Source organism: Dreissena polymorpha, chromosome 15 (genome assembly GCF_020536995.1).
Source record: "Dreissena polymorpha isolate Duluth1 chromosome 15, UMN_Dpol_1.0, whole genome shotgun sequence".
Taxonomy (NCBI): Eukaryota; Metazoa; Mollusca; class Bivalvia; order Myida; family Dreissenidae; genus Dreissena; species Dreissena polymorpha.
Window position 1 is genome coordinate 56,333,319 of NC_068369.1, and position 21,972 is coordinate 56,355,290.

General features: G+C 34.6%; 1 protein-coding gene across 1 annotated transcript; it reads left to right on the forward strand.

The window, feature by feature from the left end:
* Positions 1 to 14,326: 14,326 nt before the first annotated feature.
* Positions 14,327 to 19,597, forward strand: LOC127861219 (perlwapin-like). Its single transcript, XM_052399614.1, has 7 exons — positions 14,327 to 14,762; positions 15,191 to 15,257; positions 16,257 to 16,373; positions 17,335 to 17,475; positions 17,719 to 17,844; positions 18,880 to 19,011; positions 19,569 to 19,597. Exons 2-7 carry the CDS (start codon positions 15,197 to 15,199, stop codon positions 19,574 to 19,576), a joined length of 585 nt encoding a protein of 194 aa, XP_052255574.1. The 5' UTR covers positions 14,327 to 14,762; positions 15,191 to 15,196; the 3' UTR covers positions 19,577 to 19,597.
* Positions 19,598 to 21,972: the final 2,375 nt, after the last annotated feature.

Genomic DNA, 21,972 nt, shown 5'->3' on the forward strand with positions numbered 1-21,972 from the left:
TATGTAGACAATGTTTCTGCTAGGTGGCCAATCCTAAGCTGCAATGCCATGTTTTTGAGTTTCCTGTGAGGTAGCTGCTGATCAGTTTTCTCCAAATCTGATTGGGGGGGGGGGATAAGCGTTTTGAAATCCTTTTATTGGTCACACTTTTATGTTTATATTCAGTCTTCAGCGTCTTAGTTCATGTCCTTTTAGAGCCTTTATGGTCAAGATCAGCAGATACCCCACAAGTTTTAAGTTTAAGTTCTATATTATGTTTTATTAACTTTAATTTGTTTCTTACCAAGTTCTTTCAAGCTCATGCTATAGACTGTATCGACAATGTTCCCGCAGCGAAACAGGTAAACATGAGAGAAGCGACTCTCAAATACACTACTTAACTAGTGGTTTACAACTGTTGAATGGGGTTAAGAGGTATTCTCAACAATTGGCCATGCTTATCAGCAACGTTTATGAATAATCACTTAACATCACATAATCACACATGCATGAAGAATTTACCATCAGCAGGTCAATAACCTGTTAATAGAATATAGTTTTATCCTAACAATATAATTTAATAAATGTTAAAGCCCTGTTTAAGCATTTACTGATTCTTAGTTTTAATACTATCATTTCTTTATGTAATTTACATAATCTTGTAATTAATATAATTTAATAATTGTTCTTGTAATTTACATAATCTTGTAATCTGTATAATTTAATAAATCCTTAGAATATAATTTACAAAATGTTAAAAACCCTGTTTAAGCATTAATTGATTCTTAGTTTTAATACTATCTTTTCTTGTAATTTACATTATCTTGTCATTTAAAAATTTTAATACATGTTAAAAGCCTTCATCCTAAGATTATAATTTAATAACTGTTAAAAGCCTTGTTTAAGCATTTATTGATTCTTAATTTTAATACTATCTTTTCTTGTTGTATATGGCAGGTGATTTGAATTCCAGATGTAAAGATTTTTTTGGATTATATTCCATTCGATGATCTTTTTTTTGTATTTTTGGTAATATAGATTATGATGGTAGCACATTTGACATTCCATGCAATAATAAAGATATTATATGTGGAAATAATTATGGTAAATCTCTGGTAAATGTATTTTGTATATTTGACATACACCTTCTCAATGGCCGTTTCCCTGGTGATAGATGTGGTGAGTTTACATGTTTCTCAAATGATGGCGCAAGTGTCGTAGACGATATGATTGCTTCATCATTACTTTTTCAATACATTAAAGACTTCAAAGTTTTAGACAGGGATGATTCGGATCATTTTCCGGTTTCTTGTGTATTTGAATTTCCATACAGGTCAAATAATCTTGTAAAGTATATGAATGAGTATCCACTTAACACATTGAATACATTTCGATAGCGTAATACGTCAATTGACGAGTTTGTACTGACGTTAAGGGGCTTATTGCAGAGTCAGCAGAACACTTTGCTTGATACCATAAATTCGAATGTTAATTCTGCGGTAGATCTGATTACAGCTATTTATCAGGATGCCGGTAAATGTATGCTGGTTAATTTTCGGTATTTTTAATCACAACCACCTTGGTGGGATGACGGGTGCGACTATTTAAAGTCGGTAAAATACAGCGCTCTTCGTATATTTTGTAGCTGCAATTTAGAGTCAGATCTCAGATTGTTTAAAGATTAACGGAATAATTTTAAGAATCATTGTAGGTCAAAGGTACATGAAAATCAAAGGTTAAACCGCCAAGAACTAGTCAATTGTAGTAATAATCCTACAATGTTTTGGAAAATTTTAAAGAAAAATAAATCGGCCAAATCAATTGATTCTAGTATCTCAAAAATAGAATGGTTACAATATTTCAGTGGCCTTTTATTCAATGAGAACTCTACTGTTGTTTATTACACTGTTGGAAATGACCATTCTTATTCTGATGATACATCAAATTCACTTAATGATCCTTTCACATTGCATGAAATTGAATGGTCAATATCAAAATTAATAAATGGTTAAAGTTGTGGTCTGGATGGAATTCCGTCGGAATTTTACAAGTTTACATGAACGGATATTTCTCCTATGATGTTGTTGCTGTTTAATAAAATACTTGATATACTGGTAACTTTCCCGAGTCGAGGGGTCAAAGTATCATTACACCGATTCATAAGTCAGGTCCAAGTAATAACCCTGGTAACTATCGTGGTATATCTATTACGAATACTCTATATAAAATATTCTCTGGAGTGTCTGTGATTAATAAGAGATTGTATGAATAGGCAGAGGAAAATAATAAGATTGATGAATCTCAAGCAGGTTTCCGTAAAGGAAATTCGGCAGTTGATAGTGTCTTTTGTTTGCAAGCGATGGTCCAAAAATAACTCTCAAAACGGGGTGGTCGATTTTATTGTTTCTACGTGAACTTCCGTAAAGCCTTCGATAAAGTTAACCATGTCAAACTATTTTTATCATTAGAAAAGAAAGGAGTATTTGGGAAGTTCCTAAGAGTTCTTAAATCTATGTTTCATGCTTGACTTCTTGTGTAAAAGTCTCAAACAATGCTGTTACAGATTCGTTTCCCTGCATTGCCCTATTTATAGATGAGCTATCTTCACTTTTAAGGCTTAAATGTGAATCTGGTATTTTCATTACTAATGATATGCCAGATATTTTGTGTCTAATGTTTGCAGACGATGTCGCCAATTGTCTTGAGACCGCCATTAAGTTACAACAACAAATTTACATTGTCTATCAGTTTTGTACGGATACTGGTATGGAAATTAATCTCGATAAGACTGAAATAATTGTATTTCGCAATGGTGGTCCCCTCCGAATATATGAAACTTGGTTCTTCCGTGGACAACGACTTAACGTTACTCCCGTATACAAGTACATGGGGTTACTGTTGACTCCAAAGTTAAGCTGGAGCTCAACCCATGATAAACTAGCTTCCCATTTCCCAAGCGCAAAAGGCACTATTTGCAATAAGAAATTATCATAAACTTTTTGGCTTTTTTCCTGCAAAAGATATATTTAAAATTTTTGATACTATGGTAAAGCCAATATTATGTTACGGTTCCCAGATATGGGGTTATGCGTACAGCCCAACTATTGAATCGATCCATAATTTTTTTTTTTGTAAAAAATTCTTACATGTTCGTAAAAATACTAATACTTGCATGGTTTTGAGGAATGTGGAAGACTCCCATTATGTATCACTTATTTTACCAACTGTATCAGGTACTGGTGTACATTGTTAACTATGACATCTGATAGATACCCTAGGCAATGTTATATTATGCTTAAATCAATAGATGATGCTGGAAGAATTTGTTGGGCAACCAAAGTAAAATCTTTACTTTTTACATACGGTTTTGGATATGTGTGGATATCACAAGAAATGGGCGATTCTGATCTATTTATCAAACTTATCAGAAATAGATTGATAGACTGTTTTACTAAAAACTGGCATGACACCGTAAATTACTCAACTCGATGTCACCATTATAGTCATTTTAAACTTTACTTAATATTGAGCGATATTTGATAATAGAAATGCCAGTCAAACACAAAATAGCCTAAGCTAAGTTTAGATGTTCAAATCAAACTACAAGTTGAAACTGGCAGAAATCTGAATATTACTTTCCGGAATCGCTTGTGTAATGTGTGTTCACAAATTAGTAATAATATGACATAGGTGGATTGTGAATATCATGTATTTTCCATTGTGCTAAGTATACAAGTATTAGAAATCAGTTAGAAAGACAGATTTTTATGCTGCTTATGGCAATGCGAAAAACATCGGAAATACTTTATTTAATAAGCCTGTGTTCTTGTTAAAAAAATTCGATATCTACTGCATTCATTGTACATATACAAGGTAATGCTTCACGCAACGTGAAACTTTGTCTACGATTTCAGACGAATTCAAGGATTTATTCTTATACATTAAGATATCGACGCAAACTGCAAGAAAAACGTCTGTTATGCACTAAATTTTTTTGCAAATGTATTGCAATAACTTGAGATATTTTCAAAAATAAAGTTCTTAAGAATGTGTTTACATTCTGTCCAGCCCGTGTGTAAATCCCGAGAAACCCCGTTGATTCTGTATCCTGTAATCCGGGACTGAAGATATTATCTTTTTAATTTCGATAATTGGAACAGGAAATGCCAGCAAAACTGCCTTTTAAGTCGGCAGTCTTATAATGGGACCCTGATACATATTATATATTATTATATTAGCTTTTCCGCCTTGTAAACTAGAAGATCCCGACGGTCGAACACAACCATGAAACAAATTAAACCCGGACAAGTTTCATCAAAAGTATCGTAAATCACACGATGTCAATACACACTGTCATTGTTTTGGCATCATCATATTTTTTGATAAGGGATTTGGTTTGGCATGAGAATTGACCATTTGTGAGTTTTCTTCCGTGTTGACAAAACTACGATAAAGGATTAGTCCGTGTGAAAATAAGGGATCGGTATTGTTTATGGGTTGTAAAAAACGTTCATCAGTTTCGAGTCAACGATGTATCCGGTATTCGTATCTTCATGTCCTAAAGAGTTGTGTCGGTGTGATCGTGCCGACCTCGTCGTTGGCAATTTATGATTATTGCATTGTTTATATCAAAATTAAATACGCGCGTCTCTAGTTGTTTGGGTCGTATAAGTCGCTATTCGCATGTGGATCGTTTGCATAATGAACTTAACACAATTGTATAAAAATAACAACTCTCCATTTGATATTTATTAAACCTAATTTAATGTGTGTATATAAATGATGTTGTCATGGGCATCCGCACATATGGGCATATGGGGTCAGCTGACCCCCCCCCCCCCCCCGCCCAACCCCCTGGATAATCGGTTAGCGAAAAAGATAGTTGTAACACCAATATCTTCGGCTGTTTTTAATGCCGGACCGAATAATATTATATCCTCTGCGAAAATTGAATCCGCATTTTCTAGATAATCGGTGAACATCGATGTCAGATTATCGACGTGTTTTTTTTTGACACTGATCATGTCTTATTGAACATCCTGAAGTGCTTGCGTGATGGTAGTTGTAATAAAACGAATTGGTTAAGTAAAGTTAAGAACCATCTTACACGATACCATTTTTACTATGTTTTGTGTAGTGACATACCTATAAATGCCAACCAGTTCATTTGTACATTTAATTTTGTATAAAATACTTAACCTGTCCCATGGATTTAAAACTTATCTAGATCTAATTGTGTCGAGAGATCTCAGAGTTGTTCTTACGAAATTACGTATATGTTCCCATAACGTGAGAATACACACTGGTAGATACGAACAATTGGATAGACAATTACGTATTTGTCAAATCTGTTCTACCAATGAGATCGAGGACGAATTTCATTTCATGTTTAAATGTACAGCATATGCTCATTTAAGACCAATTTATATAAAAAGTAATTATAGAAATAGACCTAGTATGTTTAAGTTTATACAACTGTTTAATACAAACAACCAATCTGAATTGTTTATGTTAAGTAAATATATATCTGAAGCTTTCAAAATTCGCAACGTAGCATTGATGGATTTATAACACTGGTCATTTTATACAAGACAACAGACAAATCATTGATATAATACATTATACTTATGTATTTATTTGATTATGAGATATTTTGATATACGAATAGATTTTTAGATAAGATTCAATTATTTTATATTTGGAATAATATTAAATTACTATAAGATAAGATTATAAATCATATACTATATTTTGTTCCAACAATTCATATTTATTACCATATGAAATAAATCATACTACCAAAAAAGCATGAATATAGATTGTATATAAGTTCATCCTGTTAAACAGATGTGATAACTAATGACCTATACTTCATTGTATAATCCTGTTGTATTAATTATTATATGTATGCATATATATATAACACCAAAAACTGTAAAGTTAACGTGAATAAAATATGTTCTGTTCTGTTCTGTTCATTATATTTCTATTTTTATACAATACAGCTTTGAGAAAAAAGGTTACAGGATACGTGCATTTTTACTATTGTTTGGTAATAAAGTGTTTAAATAAACAAGAGGGTCAAGATGGCCCTAGTTCGCTCACCTGAGAAGAGTGTGTTCATTGAATTTTTACTGCAACAATTTCTATATTTATGTTATGCATTACATTTGCAAATATATAATCTTCTATCATACAATCTATGATTTTTATAATGATGAATATTCAAGTAAATTTTAGAGCCATAAGGCATTGAGTAATTAAGTCACTAAATACCAGTTATAACAAATTAACACCCTGAATTTGTCTGACATTTATGTGTTTGGTTATATGACTGCATTTAATTTCACTATTAACCCTTGTTTTCTTTGGTGAACTTAACGCTGCATTGATTAACTGAAGAAAACTATTAAGGATCAAAATGTAACACTGGATAATTATGTAAAAATTATTTTTTCATAACTGTACATAGTTGGGTTTTTTATAAGTCATTAATGTTTAACTTTTTGGCGATTTTAAATCGTTCTGTCTCAAATATTGTCAAGTATACATCATACATACCATGCCTTTTGACATCATTCCATCTGATTCCATATTTATGATGCAACCCAAACTGAGCAGCCAACAGTCAGCAATTTACATTCCAAACATAAATTTGGTACATGTAGCTGTATATTTTAGAACCCTTTATCAGCAGTAGCATATATCCATTGTTAATGTCTACTTTAAACACAGCCTGTTTACCAGATCTCACACACCAACAAATTACAGCAACATGTTATTCCTGATCCCATACATTAACTTCATAAACAATCAATGTGTGTATCCTTCAGCATGACTCATTCCTTCCTCTCTCTCATAATCAATGTTAGGCATCAATGGGTCAATATCAAATTGAGTTGTGTGTGTTTGTTTATGTGTACTTGTAGATTTTAGATCATATATGAACTGTAGTGTCCTAGCCTGATAACAAAATAAAAATTGTATAGTGTTTTCATAGTTGACATGTTAAGATTTTAAATTACAAAACAAACAAATGAATTACATTCCATCTTGCTTCGTTTCAAGGTCAGCCCACTGTTTGTCTGTCTGGAAATTGTCAATTTAGTGCTTTGTGTTTAATTACCAAAACAAAAAAAACTTTAAACCACAAACATCTTAAAAAAAGATGCACACATGTCAGATGGATAACAAAGTTATAAGGTGTTCAAAACATCTACATGATAAATTCCATTTTTGATTGATTTAATAAGAAAATTCTATCAACTTGACCATTATATTTTTTCATGATCCTAGGCGTAAGCTTTCTTGAGTTATCATCCAAAACCCATTTTACTTTGTCAAGTAACCGTGACCTTGACCTAGTGACCTGAAAGTCCATACGGGTCATCTGCAAGTCATGATCAATGTACCTATGAAGTTTCATGATCCTAGGCATAGGCCTTAGGCATAGGAAGTTTCATCATCATACGCATAAGCGTTCTTGAGGAAAACAATTTTTCTATTTTGGGTCACCTCAATGTACCTATGAAGTTTCATGATCCTAGGCGTAAGCCTTCTTGAGTAATAATCCGGAAACCATTTTTCTAAGTTGAGTCACCGTGACCTTGACCTTTGACCTAGTGACCTGAAAATCAATTGGGGTCATCTGCAAATCATGATCAATGTACCTATGAAGTTTCATGATCCTAAGCATAAGCGTTATTGAGTTATCATCCGGAAACCATTTTACTTTTTCGGGTCTCCGTGACCTTGACCTTTGATCAAGTGACCTGAAAATCAATAGGGGTCATCTGCAATTCATGATCAATGTACCTATGAACTTTCATGATCTTAGGCATAAGCGTTCTTGAGCTTTCATCTGGAAACCATTTTACTGTTTCGGATCACCGTGACCTTGACCTTTGATCTAGTGACCTGAAAATCAACAGGTGTCATTTGTGAGTCATGATCAATGTACCTATGAAGTTTCATGATCCTAGGCATAAGCGTTCTTGAGTTATCTTCCAGAAACCATTTTACTATATCGGGTCACCGTGACCTTGACCTTTGACCTAGTGATCTCAAAATCAATATGGGTCATCTGCGAGTCATGATCAATGTACCTATGAAGTTTCATGATCCTAGGCGTAAGTGTTCTTGAGTTATCACCCGAAAACCATTTTACTATTTCGGGTCACCGTGACCTTGACCTTTGACCTAGTGATCTCAAAATCAATAGGGGTCATCTGCGAGTCATGATCAATGTACCTATGAAGTTTCATGATCCTAGGCCTAAGTGTTCTTGAGTTATCACCCGGAAACCATCTGGTGGACAGAAATACGGACCGATATGAACACAACAATATACAACCTCTTCTTCGAAGAGGGGCATAACAATGTGACTTCCATAGTGTTCGATCACAAGGTTTATCTCTAGTCACATAAGGAAAACTGCCCTTACCGATCGGGACCATTTGCGAACCCATCTGAGATGCATATAAAACCAATCTTTTCACCAAGTTACATGATGATTGGGCAAATATTGTGTTAACAAGCTTTTTTTTACTATATAAATATAAGAAAACAGCCCCCCTCCCAGCAGCCATGTTATTCAACAAAACCGAAACAATTTTTGAACTCTACTCTCCTATAAAAGAAACAAATGTTCTGACCAAATTTCATGAAAATTGGGTAAAAAAATGTGACTTCTAGAGTGTTAACATGTTTTCACTATATACATATAGAGAAAAATGCCCCGCCCACTGGCGGCCATGTTTTTTCACCGATCCGAACCATTGTCGAACTCGTCCAAGATATCAATAAAACCAATGTTTTGACCAACTTTCATGATGATTGGGCAAAAATTGTGACTTCTAGAGTGTTTACAAGGTTTCTCTATAGCCAAATAAGGAAAACTGCCCCGCCTACTGGCGGCCATGTTTTTCAACAGACCGGAACCACTTTTGAACTCAATCAAGATATCATTAAGACAAACATTTTGACAAAGTTACATGAAGATTGAACATAAAATGTGACTTCTACAGTGCTTACAAGGTTTTTCTTTTTTTTGACCTAGTGACCTAGTTTTTGACCCGACACAACCCAGTTTCGAACTCGGCCGAGATTTTATTGGGGCAAAGCTTCTGACCAAGTTTCATGAAGATGGGACAAGAAATGTGGCCTCTAGAGTGTTAACGAGCAAATGTTAACGGACGGACGGACGGACGTACGACGGACAAAAACCGGTCAGAAAAGCTCACCTGAGCAATCAGGTGAGCTAAACAAAAACAATATATCAATGAAGGCAATCAGAAATTATGGCATCAATCAAATATTTCACAGAATGGTCGCCAATCGCCTGTGTAGTTAGCTGATTGATAGGTATCACCAGAACAGGTTGCTACAACACAGTGTAGACTACCAGCATGGGTTTCTTTTTCTTTTCTTTTTTCTTTCTTTGGGAGGGAGGGGAGGGGCGTTGCGGTGTCAATAATAGAAGGGTTCAACTAGGTTTTCATTTGAATTGTATATGTTTGTGTGATTTCAGAGACTGAATACTAACTTTTTTCTATCGACATCGAATTCTACAATCATAACAATTTAAAAATATTCACCATGTATCTTAAACTTAGAGAAATTATTCTGGTTTGTTTCATCTCTAATGGTCACAGAGTAGGGAGATAAGCTAATTACCGAACACGTACAGCTCTAGGTAAAAATTTTGATAAGTTATTAAAAGCATATTTTGAATTTTAAGAAAAATACAAAGACTTTTGAAACTTGATAATTTAGCAAATTCGTATGTAAATGGTTTAAATTTGATTATTTATATTTATTTTCTAAAATGTAACATATAATCATCAAACATTAATATGTAATTAAAAAAAACATCATAGAATCCTATTTAAGATTGAAAAATACAAAAACTGGCCCGTGTTCACAAAACGATTTTGCAATCGAAAGTTGATATTAGCTGACATCGATTTTCATTTTTGCCTATCAACTACAATGGAAATCCATTTTCAATGACAGGCAAAATCGATTTTCGATTGCAAAAATGTTTTGTGAACACGGGACCAGAGAATGACATAATTTAATTTCGTGCCAAACTCTTTAACACAAAGAACTGTTTGTCATTTGGAAGTCAGTTATCAAAATGTGCTTAAAAGGAAGTCAGTTCCACAAAAGGGGTTAAACCAATTTTTTGGAAATAAATTAGTTATCAGAGATGAAACAACGTCGGGAATGCCATTATAGTGATTTTAGTTATATTTTTCTGTACAAGTGCGTAAATAATGTGAATTATAGGTGAAGGTGTAAATCCAATTTCTCGAACGTCACGTAAGTAGACAACAGATTTGTGGATGGTTTTCCTCTAAGAACTTTTTTATTCCGACGTCTACGATCTTGAAACAAAAACCGAGGGAAGCGCACACACAGTAGAGCCGAAAGGGCGTATTCATTTTAAAGAAACATAAATATAAAGCGACTTGACGGGTGAAAATATCCGCTACTCCTTCACGAAAAACAAGAAAACGGCGCCAGCTTGGTAGTAAGTTCAAACTAAAGCTCCTGTATACGCATGCCCCCCCCCCCACCACTAATCGATTATCTCCGGAATCCTCCTCTGATATACACAATAAATCGTGTGGTCTTCCATGGTGACTAAAGGCCGTTCAAACTTGCACCAAAACAATCTCCGCAGTGTCTGGTTCTGAGCATAGCTCCTGTTTTAAAACATAAGTTAGTATTCGACAGCATGTGATTAAAGCAAGGTACGTTTGCGATTAGGATTATAAATACCACAATGTAAATCATTTAAACGTCTCATATAAAATATGAATTAGGTTAGCAAGTAGAAGTGTTGTAGCCAGGTTTACTTTAAAGCCGATGCAATCTAATGAAAAGTGGAGTTGATGGGCTTTGGTGGGCCGCTGCGTTATTTTAGTGGTCCTTCGACGATAAATGTATTTAATGTATTTGAAAATAAAATGTTCCGCCTTAGATACTAGCCGTTCCTTTTTGTTTCTGTGTACTCTTATTGTGCTCAAGGTTTTGCACACCACGTTTTTAGTTCACTGGTTCTTTAACATTTTGCCACTTCTTCTCTATCGTCTCTTATTCAAGCCGCTACTCTAGGATTTTTAAATTGTTGGTGACCTTGAACTCTTCTTTCTCATGGTTGTCATCAAGTGGAGCGGTCTTGTATCGCTTGCGTTGGTTAGACTCGCCTTGTCCAATTCTTCATTAGCTTCAGTTTCAGTTTCAATAGCGCGCCATGGTGATGATGGTCCGAAGCAACGTTTGCTCCTCGCTCTACCAGTACATCATTAAGAGAAACTTTACCACGATCACCGTTGGTCAATCTTGTTCTCCGCTTACAGGTCTGGCCACAACATTTTGTATCCTTATGTGGTGGAAAAAACTTCCTCAATTGGTCAGGCTATTTGTGGCGCACGGATCGGATCGCTCACGGTTGTCGTTCATCTCTCTTAACCTTTCCTGCCCCATGATCTCCTTATATCCTCGGTTGTCAATGCCAGTATTGGCGTTTTAGGCCTCCCATTATAAATCTATAATGATGCTCGTCTTTGATCTATTTGTATGATAAGTGACAGTTTGTTGTAAATTTTTTCCTTCTCACCATCTTCACTTTCATTCGTCGGGCCGTTGCATGTTCATGTTGATCATCTGCTTCGTTGTATTGGAAAAGACGTGTTCCGAAGTCCGTTCGCCCCAACCGATTCCTGTGCCGACTTGGAAAGCATCAGGGCCATTCCCTGGTTTCGTGCTGCATCCTCTGCTCATGCTCTTAGAAGTAACTCGCCGGAAGACAGTTGCATCTGCTCGAAACCGTTCCATCTTGAATCACGGAATCCTGGATTGCGATTTGCACATTCGTGTACCAATAGTGATGGTGAGCCTGGTGTGGATGATTATGTTCTGCCTAACGGCTTACAGTTAGTTGACTCTGGCCGCCCGGTTTCATACACCTTCCAGCTGCAGGCCCTTCGTCTCCCATCTTCTGCAGTGTGTCGTTTCTGTAACCAGCTTTCTTTTCACCGGCTAATACAGTTAGCCATACGTCCATCACTCCTCCTATTTCAGTCGGGCTTTACGTCGTCCATCGCGGAGTGTCTATTGTGAACAGCCCGGGAAAAAGTCGTTAAACTAGGAAACACCTGGGTCATTCTTCTTACAAAAAATAGTACTCTGACTCACATCACACCTTCATGCTCTAGTTTAACAAGACGGAGACAAGAATCATTTCAACAATGTCTAGTTGTCAATACAGAAATACTCGTAATTGTGTTGGTGATAGAACGGCATCTTTCCAGGTGATTTTCGGTTGTCCATAGTTACATTGTTAATGCATCATTCGCATAGTTCCTCAACCACCCAGTGAATAAAGTTAGTCCTTATGTGGTGAACCTGGACATTTAAAAATTAAAAAAAAAAACAACAGCAACATCATGAATTGCGTGCATACTAACACTACCGACAGTGTCCCATAATCTATTTAGTCTAGAAGTCGGTTAGGTCGTTCTGGATTTATTCCGTGTTTGGATTCTCATTTCATGCAGGATATTGTGTTTCCCGTTTAAACTCGTTTTATACTTTAGTTTGCACAGTGATGGAACTTACCGGGTTCGTAATACGAGTTAACAGTGCAAATGGCTTAAAACAACAAGGGCTGTTATCCGTATCATTAAATAGAATTAACTCCCGATCGCAAAGGTGCCGCCATGACTGTTCTTTCGATTAAACAGTTTTTGTTTTTCACGGGTTCACTTTTCGGAACTTACTAATGGACTTGCCCAAGAAAGGGCACTGGAGGCTTTGTTAATCCTAAACGCCGGCATTGTAAAGAAATTTTTCTGATGAAACGTTCGTTTGAGTTGGGGTTGTTAACCACTCAATACGATGTTTAGTTTCCAAGTATAGTCTCTAAATGTGCATATAATAGCTGACGGACAGATGTTACACAATAATACTCTACAAACTACTTACCGATAGGATTACACAGCGGATTATACGCGACGCATATCTTGATAGTTTCGTTTCGGCCAGAATGAAGTAGAAAATGATATGAGTCGTGTTCTGAGAAAACAGGGCATAATGCATGTGCGTAAAATGTCGTCCCAAATTAGCATGTGCAGTCCGCACAGGCTAATCAGGGACGACACATTCCGCTTTTATGACATTTTTCGTTTAAATGAAATCTCTTCTTAGCAAATATCCAATTTAGGCGGAAAGTGTCGTCCCTGATTAGCCTGTGCGGACTGCACAGGCTAATCTGGGACGACACTTAACGCACATGCATTATGCCCAGTTTTCTCAGAACACGACTCATAGGTTTAATAAAAGGCTTGGACTGTACGGAAAACGGAAGCGGCCGTGAATTTACCAGAGCATTGGTCAAATAGAAACATTTTATGGGTTACACGTTTGCTTAATCGGAACATATTAAGGGCTATTTCTATTTAGAGTTATTATCAACGCTCATGTTTATGAACATCGCCATATGTTCACATGCTCACGCGCGTTCCATAGCCACACGAATGAATTGAACCGAATTAAGAATACTGTTGAACTTCTCTTGCAAAGCACTAGTGATATAAGGTTGTTGACATAGTCATGGGACATTGAAAAGATAAAACTCGGTTTATGTACGCAGATACTGAATCGTTATTGTATTCAGAAATGTGAATATCTCTACTATTTCAAAATTATTTTCTCGATGTATCACATTCCACAAAGTACGAATACATACATACTGGTAATAATAACACGTTTAAAAAGGGAAAATACAACAACAACAACACTTTTTTAATGAAAAAAAAACACAAACAAAATCACAAAACAACTGACAGATTATTCTTGCCGTCTTTTTCTTCATCATCTCCGCCATCACAATTTTCTACTTCCTTCATTTACATTTGATTTTCCCTCTAACAATATCCTTCCTGGCATATTTCCGTAGACGTTACTTACTTACCGACTCGCTGACGAGGACTGCTCCGAAAACTCCCGCATCCACAATTTAGACAAACAGACGTTCGGACAAGCCTCATTTATTGACAGCTTTAATATGCTACCAACGTCTCTTTGTTTAAATATTAAGCACCTTTTGAGCGATACTATACGATTTTGATGTGGTTGATTTAGTTTCGCAATTAAAACACGTGCATATAAACAAGGTCATTTAAATAAAAATCTATTTACTTTATAATGGTGCTTTAAATCAATCGTTGTTACTGTCATGAAATTCATGAGGTTAAAGCCGATAACGACAGGTTTATTAGTATTTAACACACACAAAAATAGTGTATAGATGTATGTGAACAATTCTGAACGTGGGCAGGATAGGGGGGACTTTCCAACAATATCCCTGTCTTTTGTTCATGAATAAATTTACAGCTATGCAAACAAAAAGAATGTGATCATGTATAGAACTCTTGTGTCGTCGATGATTTGGTGGTACTTAATCTGAACGTTTATAATATTTCTGTTATAAACTATATAAAAGATCACATTTACTTTAAAGGTTTGAATGCACAACATGTTTTGCTAATTATTTTCCTATCAATCAAAGAAATCCGAAGGTACGACCTCATATGCATTAATGCGTTTGTGAAAGATCAGAGGGTGTCTAATTGACCACAAAAGAAAGAACGACTTAACTGGTGACAGCTTTTTCTGGAATTATTTAAACCAAGGTGTGCAAATAGGTTTCTACATATCTTAGAATTTTGACAGGATACAGCATTTGAAATCCCTACGACAGTCAGGTTAATCAGGTATGGTTTGTTTGTTAGATATTTTGTCGTTGAAATTTCGCCGTTTTCAAGGTTCAGTATTTTAGTCATATTTGGACGGTAAGTTAACATATTAACACTTTCCTAGTTGTCAAAATGGCGAACGCACTTGAAAAAAAAGTGCGATGGGTCGTTATTAAGCAGTGAAACTAACTTTTTTATAGTACGTCGAGTTAATTTAGTTTTATAAAAGATGACTTTGTTTAACAAAAGGCAGTGTATTATTGCTGAATGGTTCTGTGACTATTCTCCCGTTTTGTTTATATTGTAAAGTAAGATTTTATTAATGCAAAAAGAATAACTCATACTGTAATAATGGTGCATAATTTAATATAAACTGATAAAAACATCATTCCCCTGTAAAACGTGTTCCGGATAGCTTGGTTATGTATGCTTATTTTTGTTTTGAGACAACCATGAAGGACAGCTGCCTTGGGCTAGTACTGGTCCCGTTATTGGTATTGTGCATCAGTGCGCGTAAGTTTGTAACTTTCATGTGTTTGAATGGGCAACTATATTATGTAAATGATACAAAGTCTAAATAAGAATGCAAATGAAAATCATGGAAAATATTTTGGTAAAAATCATATCATTTTTGGTATGCTTGATCGCAAACTGTGTTTCTTTTTAAATAGTGAATATGCACGGTATATGTGATGTGATCTTTGTTGATTTCGTTGTATGGAAGAAATATTTTTTTCTTTAGCAACGAGGAAAATAAATATTCGATCATGCACTTTACTAAATGCTTTGAAATAAACTAAACAAAATACGCTCGAAAAGCTATGACGTCATAAAATGTGCTTGTAATGTTTTAAATGAGCCAAATATGGTGTGTTTTTAATTTTGAGAACAAATATCATTATGTGTGTTATTTAAGCTGTTTTTATAATAAACAAAAATTGCCATTGTTCCTATCGTGCAGTAAAAAATAAAACCTTTGTAATGGTCTTAAATTTTGTTAACCATGCGTTTGTTTCGAAAATACAAAAATATATTATTACATGAGAGTATTATTAATGAACAAATAAATAATAATGCTTTACTGTTAACGAGGGATTCCCTTATCTGAGGAAAAAAGATCAATAGTTTCCATAGACATCTATAGTATATAAAGGGTAGGTAGGTAACTTCAACTTTGTTTACTTAACAATTCCCTTTTTAATAATAATATGCAATAACATGTAAAATCTTTTAATATCTGATGAACACTCTTTTTAAAGCATAAATTAAGATAAATTAAAGTTCATTAAACTAGCGCGAATGAATATAGCAAACTTATTTCCCAATTGATAGATATTTTATTTAATGAAGCAAAAATGAAAAATAAATTCAACCTTGAATGTCCGCAAAAAGTTTAGGGTCGATTGGGTTGGTTGAATTAAATTATATTTTATTTTGCACATTAAATGTTTTGTTTTTGACAAGATATCCACAATGACAATTTAACTCTTAAGTTTTTATATACTTGTTTAGACGTGGGTAAAAAGAAGCCGAATTGCGCAGTGGTCCGCTGCTCGTTTCCTACGTGTCCTCCAGGCGAGGTACGAATAAGAAAACCCAACGAATGCTGTTTCTCCTGTGTGAAAACGGGTAAGGTGTCAACATTATTAAATTTAACACTGGCATCATTAACATAGTTTAGATAGTTTGCTAAACAATGAGAAGGACACCAGTACAGATACACTTCTAAACTACCGGTAGTTGTGGGAATGGGAATGTTTGTCGAAACAGAAATGCATTCAGTCAAATGAAGATTCGAGTGCATGAGGATTATGTAGAGGGTCAATAAAAATAAACGTACTTGCACACATGTTTATCGAAACAAACGACACATATGCACTCAATTCGATTTTTGTGTTTGTAAAAGAGTGATTGCCAAAAAGCACAGCTTAATGCAAACAGGTGGTGAAAACAAAAACAAAATTAAAATCAATCTTAGCCATAAACACATTTGAAAGGGTGGGATTCAAACAGTTTATGAGTTTATAGTCATAACATATAATATTTCCCTTTTGAATTTATGTCGAAATGTTCAAGGATGTCATCTGAATAACTTGAAACCTACAAATCAGAGCCTTGCAGTCATGATCTTAAAAGAAGTTTTAATGTACGATTGCTGTTAAAGAACGTTTGTAAAATAAGCCCTTTCAACTTATCATGGCATGAAGAACGAACATTGTATTATCCTATCGAGATCGATTTTTTATACGAAACAGACATGTATGCATTTGGGGTTTGCGCGTCTTTCAAATAATGTTGTAAAGAATGACATCACAGCATTGCAAAACTATTTGTATTGTAAATATCCGTATTTGGTGGTTCATAGAATGGAACAATTCTGAATTTCATTGAAAAACTGAAAAATTTGAAATACTCTTATTAAAAAAATTACAACAGCAAAATAACAAAAAAAAACACTATTGGTTTCATACTTGTGTTGTATTTCTTGTAAGTCTTAATTATGTCATATGTGAAAAGATCATCGCCTAGAAACTATGTTGCAGATTTGAAATTTTTGTTTTGCACAATTGACAAGTTGCGTAATATTCAGGACCATGTCGATACGGCACTGACGGGAACATTTGCGGCACAGAGACATTAAAACAATGCGAAAATGCCTACACGAACTGCGTTGTCCCAGTAAAGCCGAAGTACGCCGAAGGGAAATGCTGCTATAACTCGAAAGAATCAAGTACGTACGAACAAAACCGATCGCTTTCGTGTCGTGCTAAGTATTGTTACTAGTGGCTTTGCACACCAGTATTCCATACAGAAAGCACACGATGTGAAATGCGCTAGCAGTTATATATGGATTATTTTTTATATCGTAATGTTTATTTGGTTCAAAACTGTTAACGAAAAGAAATGACAGTATCACACAGATATTATAATAAAATTTTCACGCATACTTATCCATGCAGTCTTTTGTTTTAAGATCCCTGTAGGTATGGAGATGATGGGACAATCTGCGGCACACCTTTTAGACCCAAATGCGAAAATCCTGGGACTTCTTGCGTGGGCCGAAGTTTCGCAGGAACTGCTGGAAAATGTTGCTTTAACGGTAAGTATTTGATCCCAGTTTTGTTATCTATACTAATAATATATATGCATGTCGCAATATTGTTTGCAGAGTTAGGTGCTCTTGAGCATATACATATTTTGCATATTTACATAAGTAATTTTGTGTACATTCAGTCGTGAACAGTTATTGTTTAATCAAAACGAAACTTAAATAAATAAAAATTTGTGTAAACAATAGGGAAAACAGAATTGTATTTTATGTGGCGCGCGCTACTTGTTTGTGTTTCGTGCCATTGAACTGAGGCAAATTAAGAAAGCATAACTACATGCATTCTTTGTGCAAAGAATAGTTTTCTGTGTACAAGTACAACGCGTCGTGTTTGTGCATGTTTCGCCTTGTTTGCAGAGTTATTTGCCTTCGACATTGGACGATTGGGTTTTAATAAATCATGGTGCTGATTTCTGTCTTTGTATGTGGTCAATTCAAAGTAACGACACCGTTTTCAGAATAATTTTCCTAATATTCAAGTTTTCCCCTGCTTCAATTATGCCTTTGCGGTGGTATTTGTCATCTTTTATGACTGCCTTAGATGATTCTATGTCAATGTGAGGTTTTGCTGGCCCAAAGTATGGTTTAATGTCTGACGCTTTGCTTTGGCTGTTCTGAAGCGGTGGTCACCTTACGGAGACAGGTGGGTCCCCACACAACATAAGATCAATTGAAAATATTTCAGTGACAACTAAATAGCTGGAAATTGCAGCTTTAAATCGAAATTCATCGTGTAGGAGTGCTGGGTTACACGCCGGGTGCATACATAATGCAGCCTCAGACGCGGATGGAACTCATTAACTTATAAATACAAACACACTCGACTAACCTTATGATGATTTCTTTTAAAGTTGTCATACTTATATGATGGTTGGATACCCGGATGTAGCAACGGATGTAACAACATCCTGAGTTCAAACTTTGTTAAGGCTATAATGTTTCTAATTAAATTTCAACTATAATAAGTTCCCATAGAATGTCTTGGATGTAATATAGACTCTATGAATTTAAAAATAATCATCATAGGCAAAAAGAAAGGGAAATGCCCGGCGCTTCAGGGTGTAGGGACATGTCCAGTACAGTGCAGATTTGATACTGACTGTCAAGGAAAGAAGAAGTGTTGCTTCAATGGTTGCGGTGTTGTGTGCAGCGACCCAGGTAAAGTAGTTTTGGTTTGGTCCCCTCTAAAATTGAATCCAAAATAAAGAATGTATGTGTATGGGATAGGCCTTAACAGAAAATAACACGTAAAATGAACTTTCTTGGCAAAATGACGTAGTTAAGGCGGTGTCCTCCTAGTAATCGGAATAAACTATCTTCACTCCGTACATATGAAGAGTTATTAAAGTTCTAACCGAAAGACAGTCACTAGAATAGTGTTGTTTTACAGGAAACATATTACAAAGGTCCTTCCTTATTTAGTGTCTTGCTTTGGAAGCAAACGAGCTGAATTTAATAGGGCTAAGTTTATAGCATATATCAACAAATCTCGGTACATCGTCCAACTTGTATCATGAACTAGTTGTAAAAGTTGCACAATGTTGACCCATTAGATCACCATGGGTAATATAATATGAACTTTAACAACAAAGAATCAAATGACAGGGTCAACATAATTTCACATCCAAATATGTTATTTATACTTGTTCATTTAGGTGAATATCTTTTATGTTATTTTTATTGCTGGTGTATGATGCGGGTTTTGTTTCTTTCAGTATATTAAAGAAAGGGATGCGAAGTCTGAATACCAGAATATGAAAAGGAGCTTTTCTGTATGATTGACACATTCTGCCAACGGACCCTCATATTTAATTTATACATTGCTATTATCTACAATAAAGGATGACATATTTTGGGAAACAACCAACACCTTGTTAGTGTTAATTGATTTCATACAAACCGCCCGTATATCTATAGATGCTTTTCAAAGGTGACTTGGAAAAACTCGTTTTGACATAAACGAGAGTTTGGATTTAATAAACTGCAGAACGATTCGGATTATCAGTATCATTATGATGCATTTCAAATATAAAACAAAACAAGCATATCATACAACCAGTCATGACAAAATCACGTTTACGTAAAAAGTTCTAATTTAAATCGCTCGAAAGAGAAACATCCGAGAAGACTGCGCAATGATTATATCTCCCGCAATAAAAAAATATAATATGTTTACTGCATTCACCGCGGAGGTCTGTCGGTAAACATAAGTAGTCTGACAAACTGATCTTGAACTTAAATGTTTGGATTAAATGGGTTGAATAATGGTATAATAGTTTATATAACGATGCAGTTAAATAAATGTCAGTATCCATTTTTATACGATTGAACTTAATTTCCAGCAGATGTTGCAAGAATATATTTTAAGCATTTTTACATATACGTTTGTATTTATAATTATTGAAGTCCATAAAACGATCTGAAATCATGATGCATGGAAATGTAGCAATCAGAGCCTTAACAAACATATTCAGACTTATGCACAAGTACATCGTCTTCATACAAAACATGTAGACAATATTTTCTGTAGCGTGAATTTGTCAAACAACGTAACAATATATTACATACAATATTCATTTAAGAATATAAATACTATTAAACACAATTAATTGCAAGAAAACGTATTCTATCGAGGTGGTTATGAAATGTATTAAACAGTATCATTTAGGCTCGTATTTCTTATAACAAAAGCTTCTTTGATATATTAAAGGGGCCTTTTCACAGATTTTGACATGTTTTGAAGTTTGTCATTAAATGCTTTATATTGATAAATGTAAACATTAAATTTTAAAAGCTCCAGTTAAAAATCACAAATAAAATTTAAAAAAGGATAAAAAAAGTAGCCCGCAGCAGGGCTCGAACCAGTGACCCCCGGAATCCTGACCTAAAAACGTATTAGCCAACTGACCTATACTTCCAAGCATACATAAGATGTGTATTTTATACTTTATATAAGCGATCTTCGTAGTTTCACAAATTAAAACGACAACAACAGAACTCTCCAAATTATTCAATCGTTTCGCGTTGCAACGCTTTATAATTTTTAGGTTTTTATATCGTCAAAAGATGCATATAATGGCTATATTAGACCATGGCAAATGTTCAGTAATACTGTTTCCTCACAAATATCATAACTTAACCGACAATTTGCGAATCTGAAACAACTTTTTTAAATTTTGTCAATTTACCAAACCGTGAAAAGATCCCTTTAACATAAATACGAAATTACTTATTTGCCATATGAAACTAATAATTGGTGGTTTTATATACAGATGGGTAAGTATAAAATATAAGACTTATATATGTTTTCTGAAATCAGTGTAACAGCGACATATATATTTACAAGTGGTATTCGTTTTCTAAATCGCAGTCATTGCAACAAATACTTCAACATTCTTTCGTGTAACATTTTTGTGAGCATATCTGTCAGTTTGGATTCTCAAAGGATGTGCAGAGACTTTTAAACATACAAAATAATGCTGACGTCTAGGGAGGAAGACTTAATCGTTTCCATATTCGAAACATGTTTTAAAAACTGTATACATATCTAATAAAGAACCGTTATTAAATTTTTCATACCACTCTTGTTAATATTTTTTCAACAAGTCTACATTTGAAATCTCTAATTAAAATGTGTACTTGCACAACGTTTGTGTTTTCAAAAACATTACCAAATCAAAACGTATTAAGAATGTTCTTGATATTTGAAACATTCGAGACCAAAGTTTTATAACCTGTATTACAATCGTTTTTGTGAAAAAATTGTATTATGATATTTTGATTGTTCATTATTTTAAAATTTTAACAAATCTATCGTCGTAGAATGGATATTAACCCCATTCTTCATAAACAGCCAGTAACATGCATTTACTTAAACTTGTAGAAATCGTTTGCAAACTTTTAAATGTATGCGTTCAATATCGTCAGACTTTGTGAACCCCAAAACTTATGAATATAAAGAACTGAAACACCAGCTGCTGGAGCAGTATTGCATAATTATGAAGCATAATCTAATATAAAACCCACAAAAGAATCAACTGGCAGAATATGTGAGTTTAAATGTCAATATAATGTATTTCCTCTCCATATGGAAAGATGTGTTAGCTTACATTATAAGGA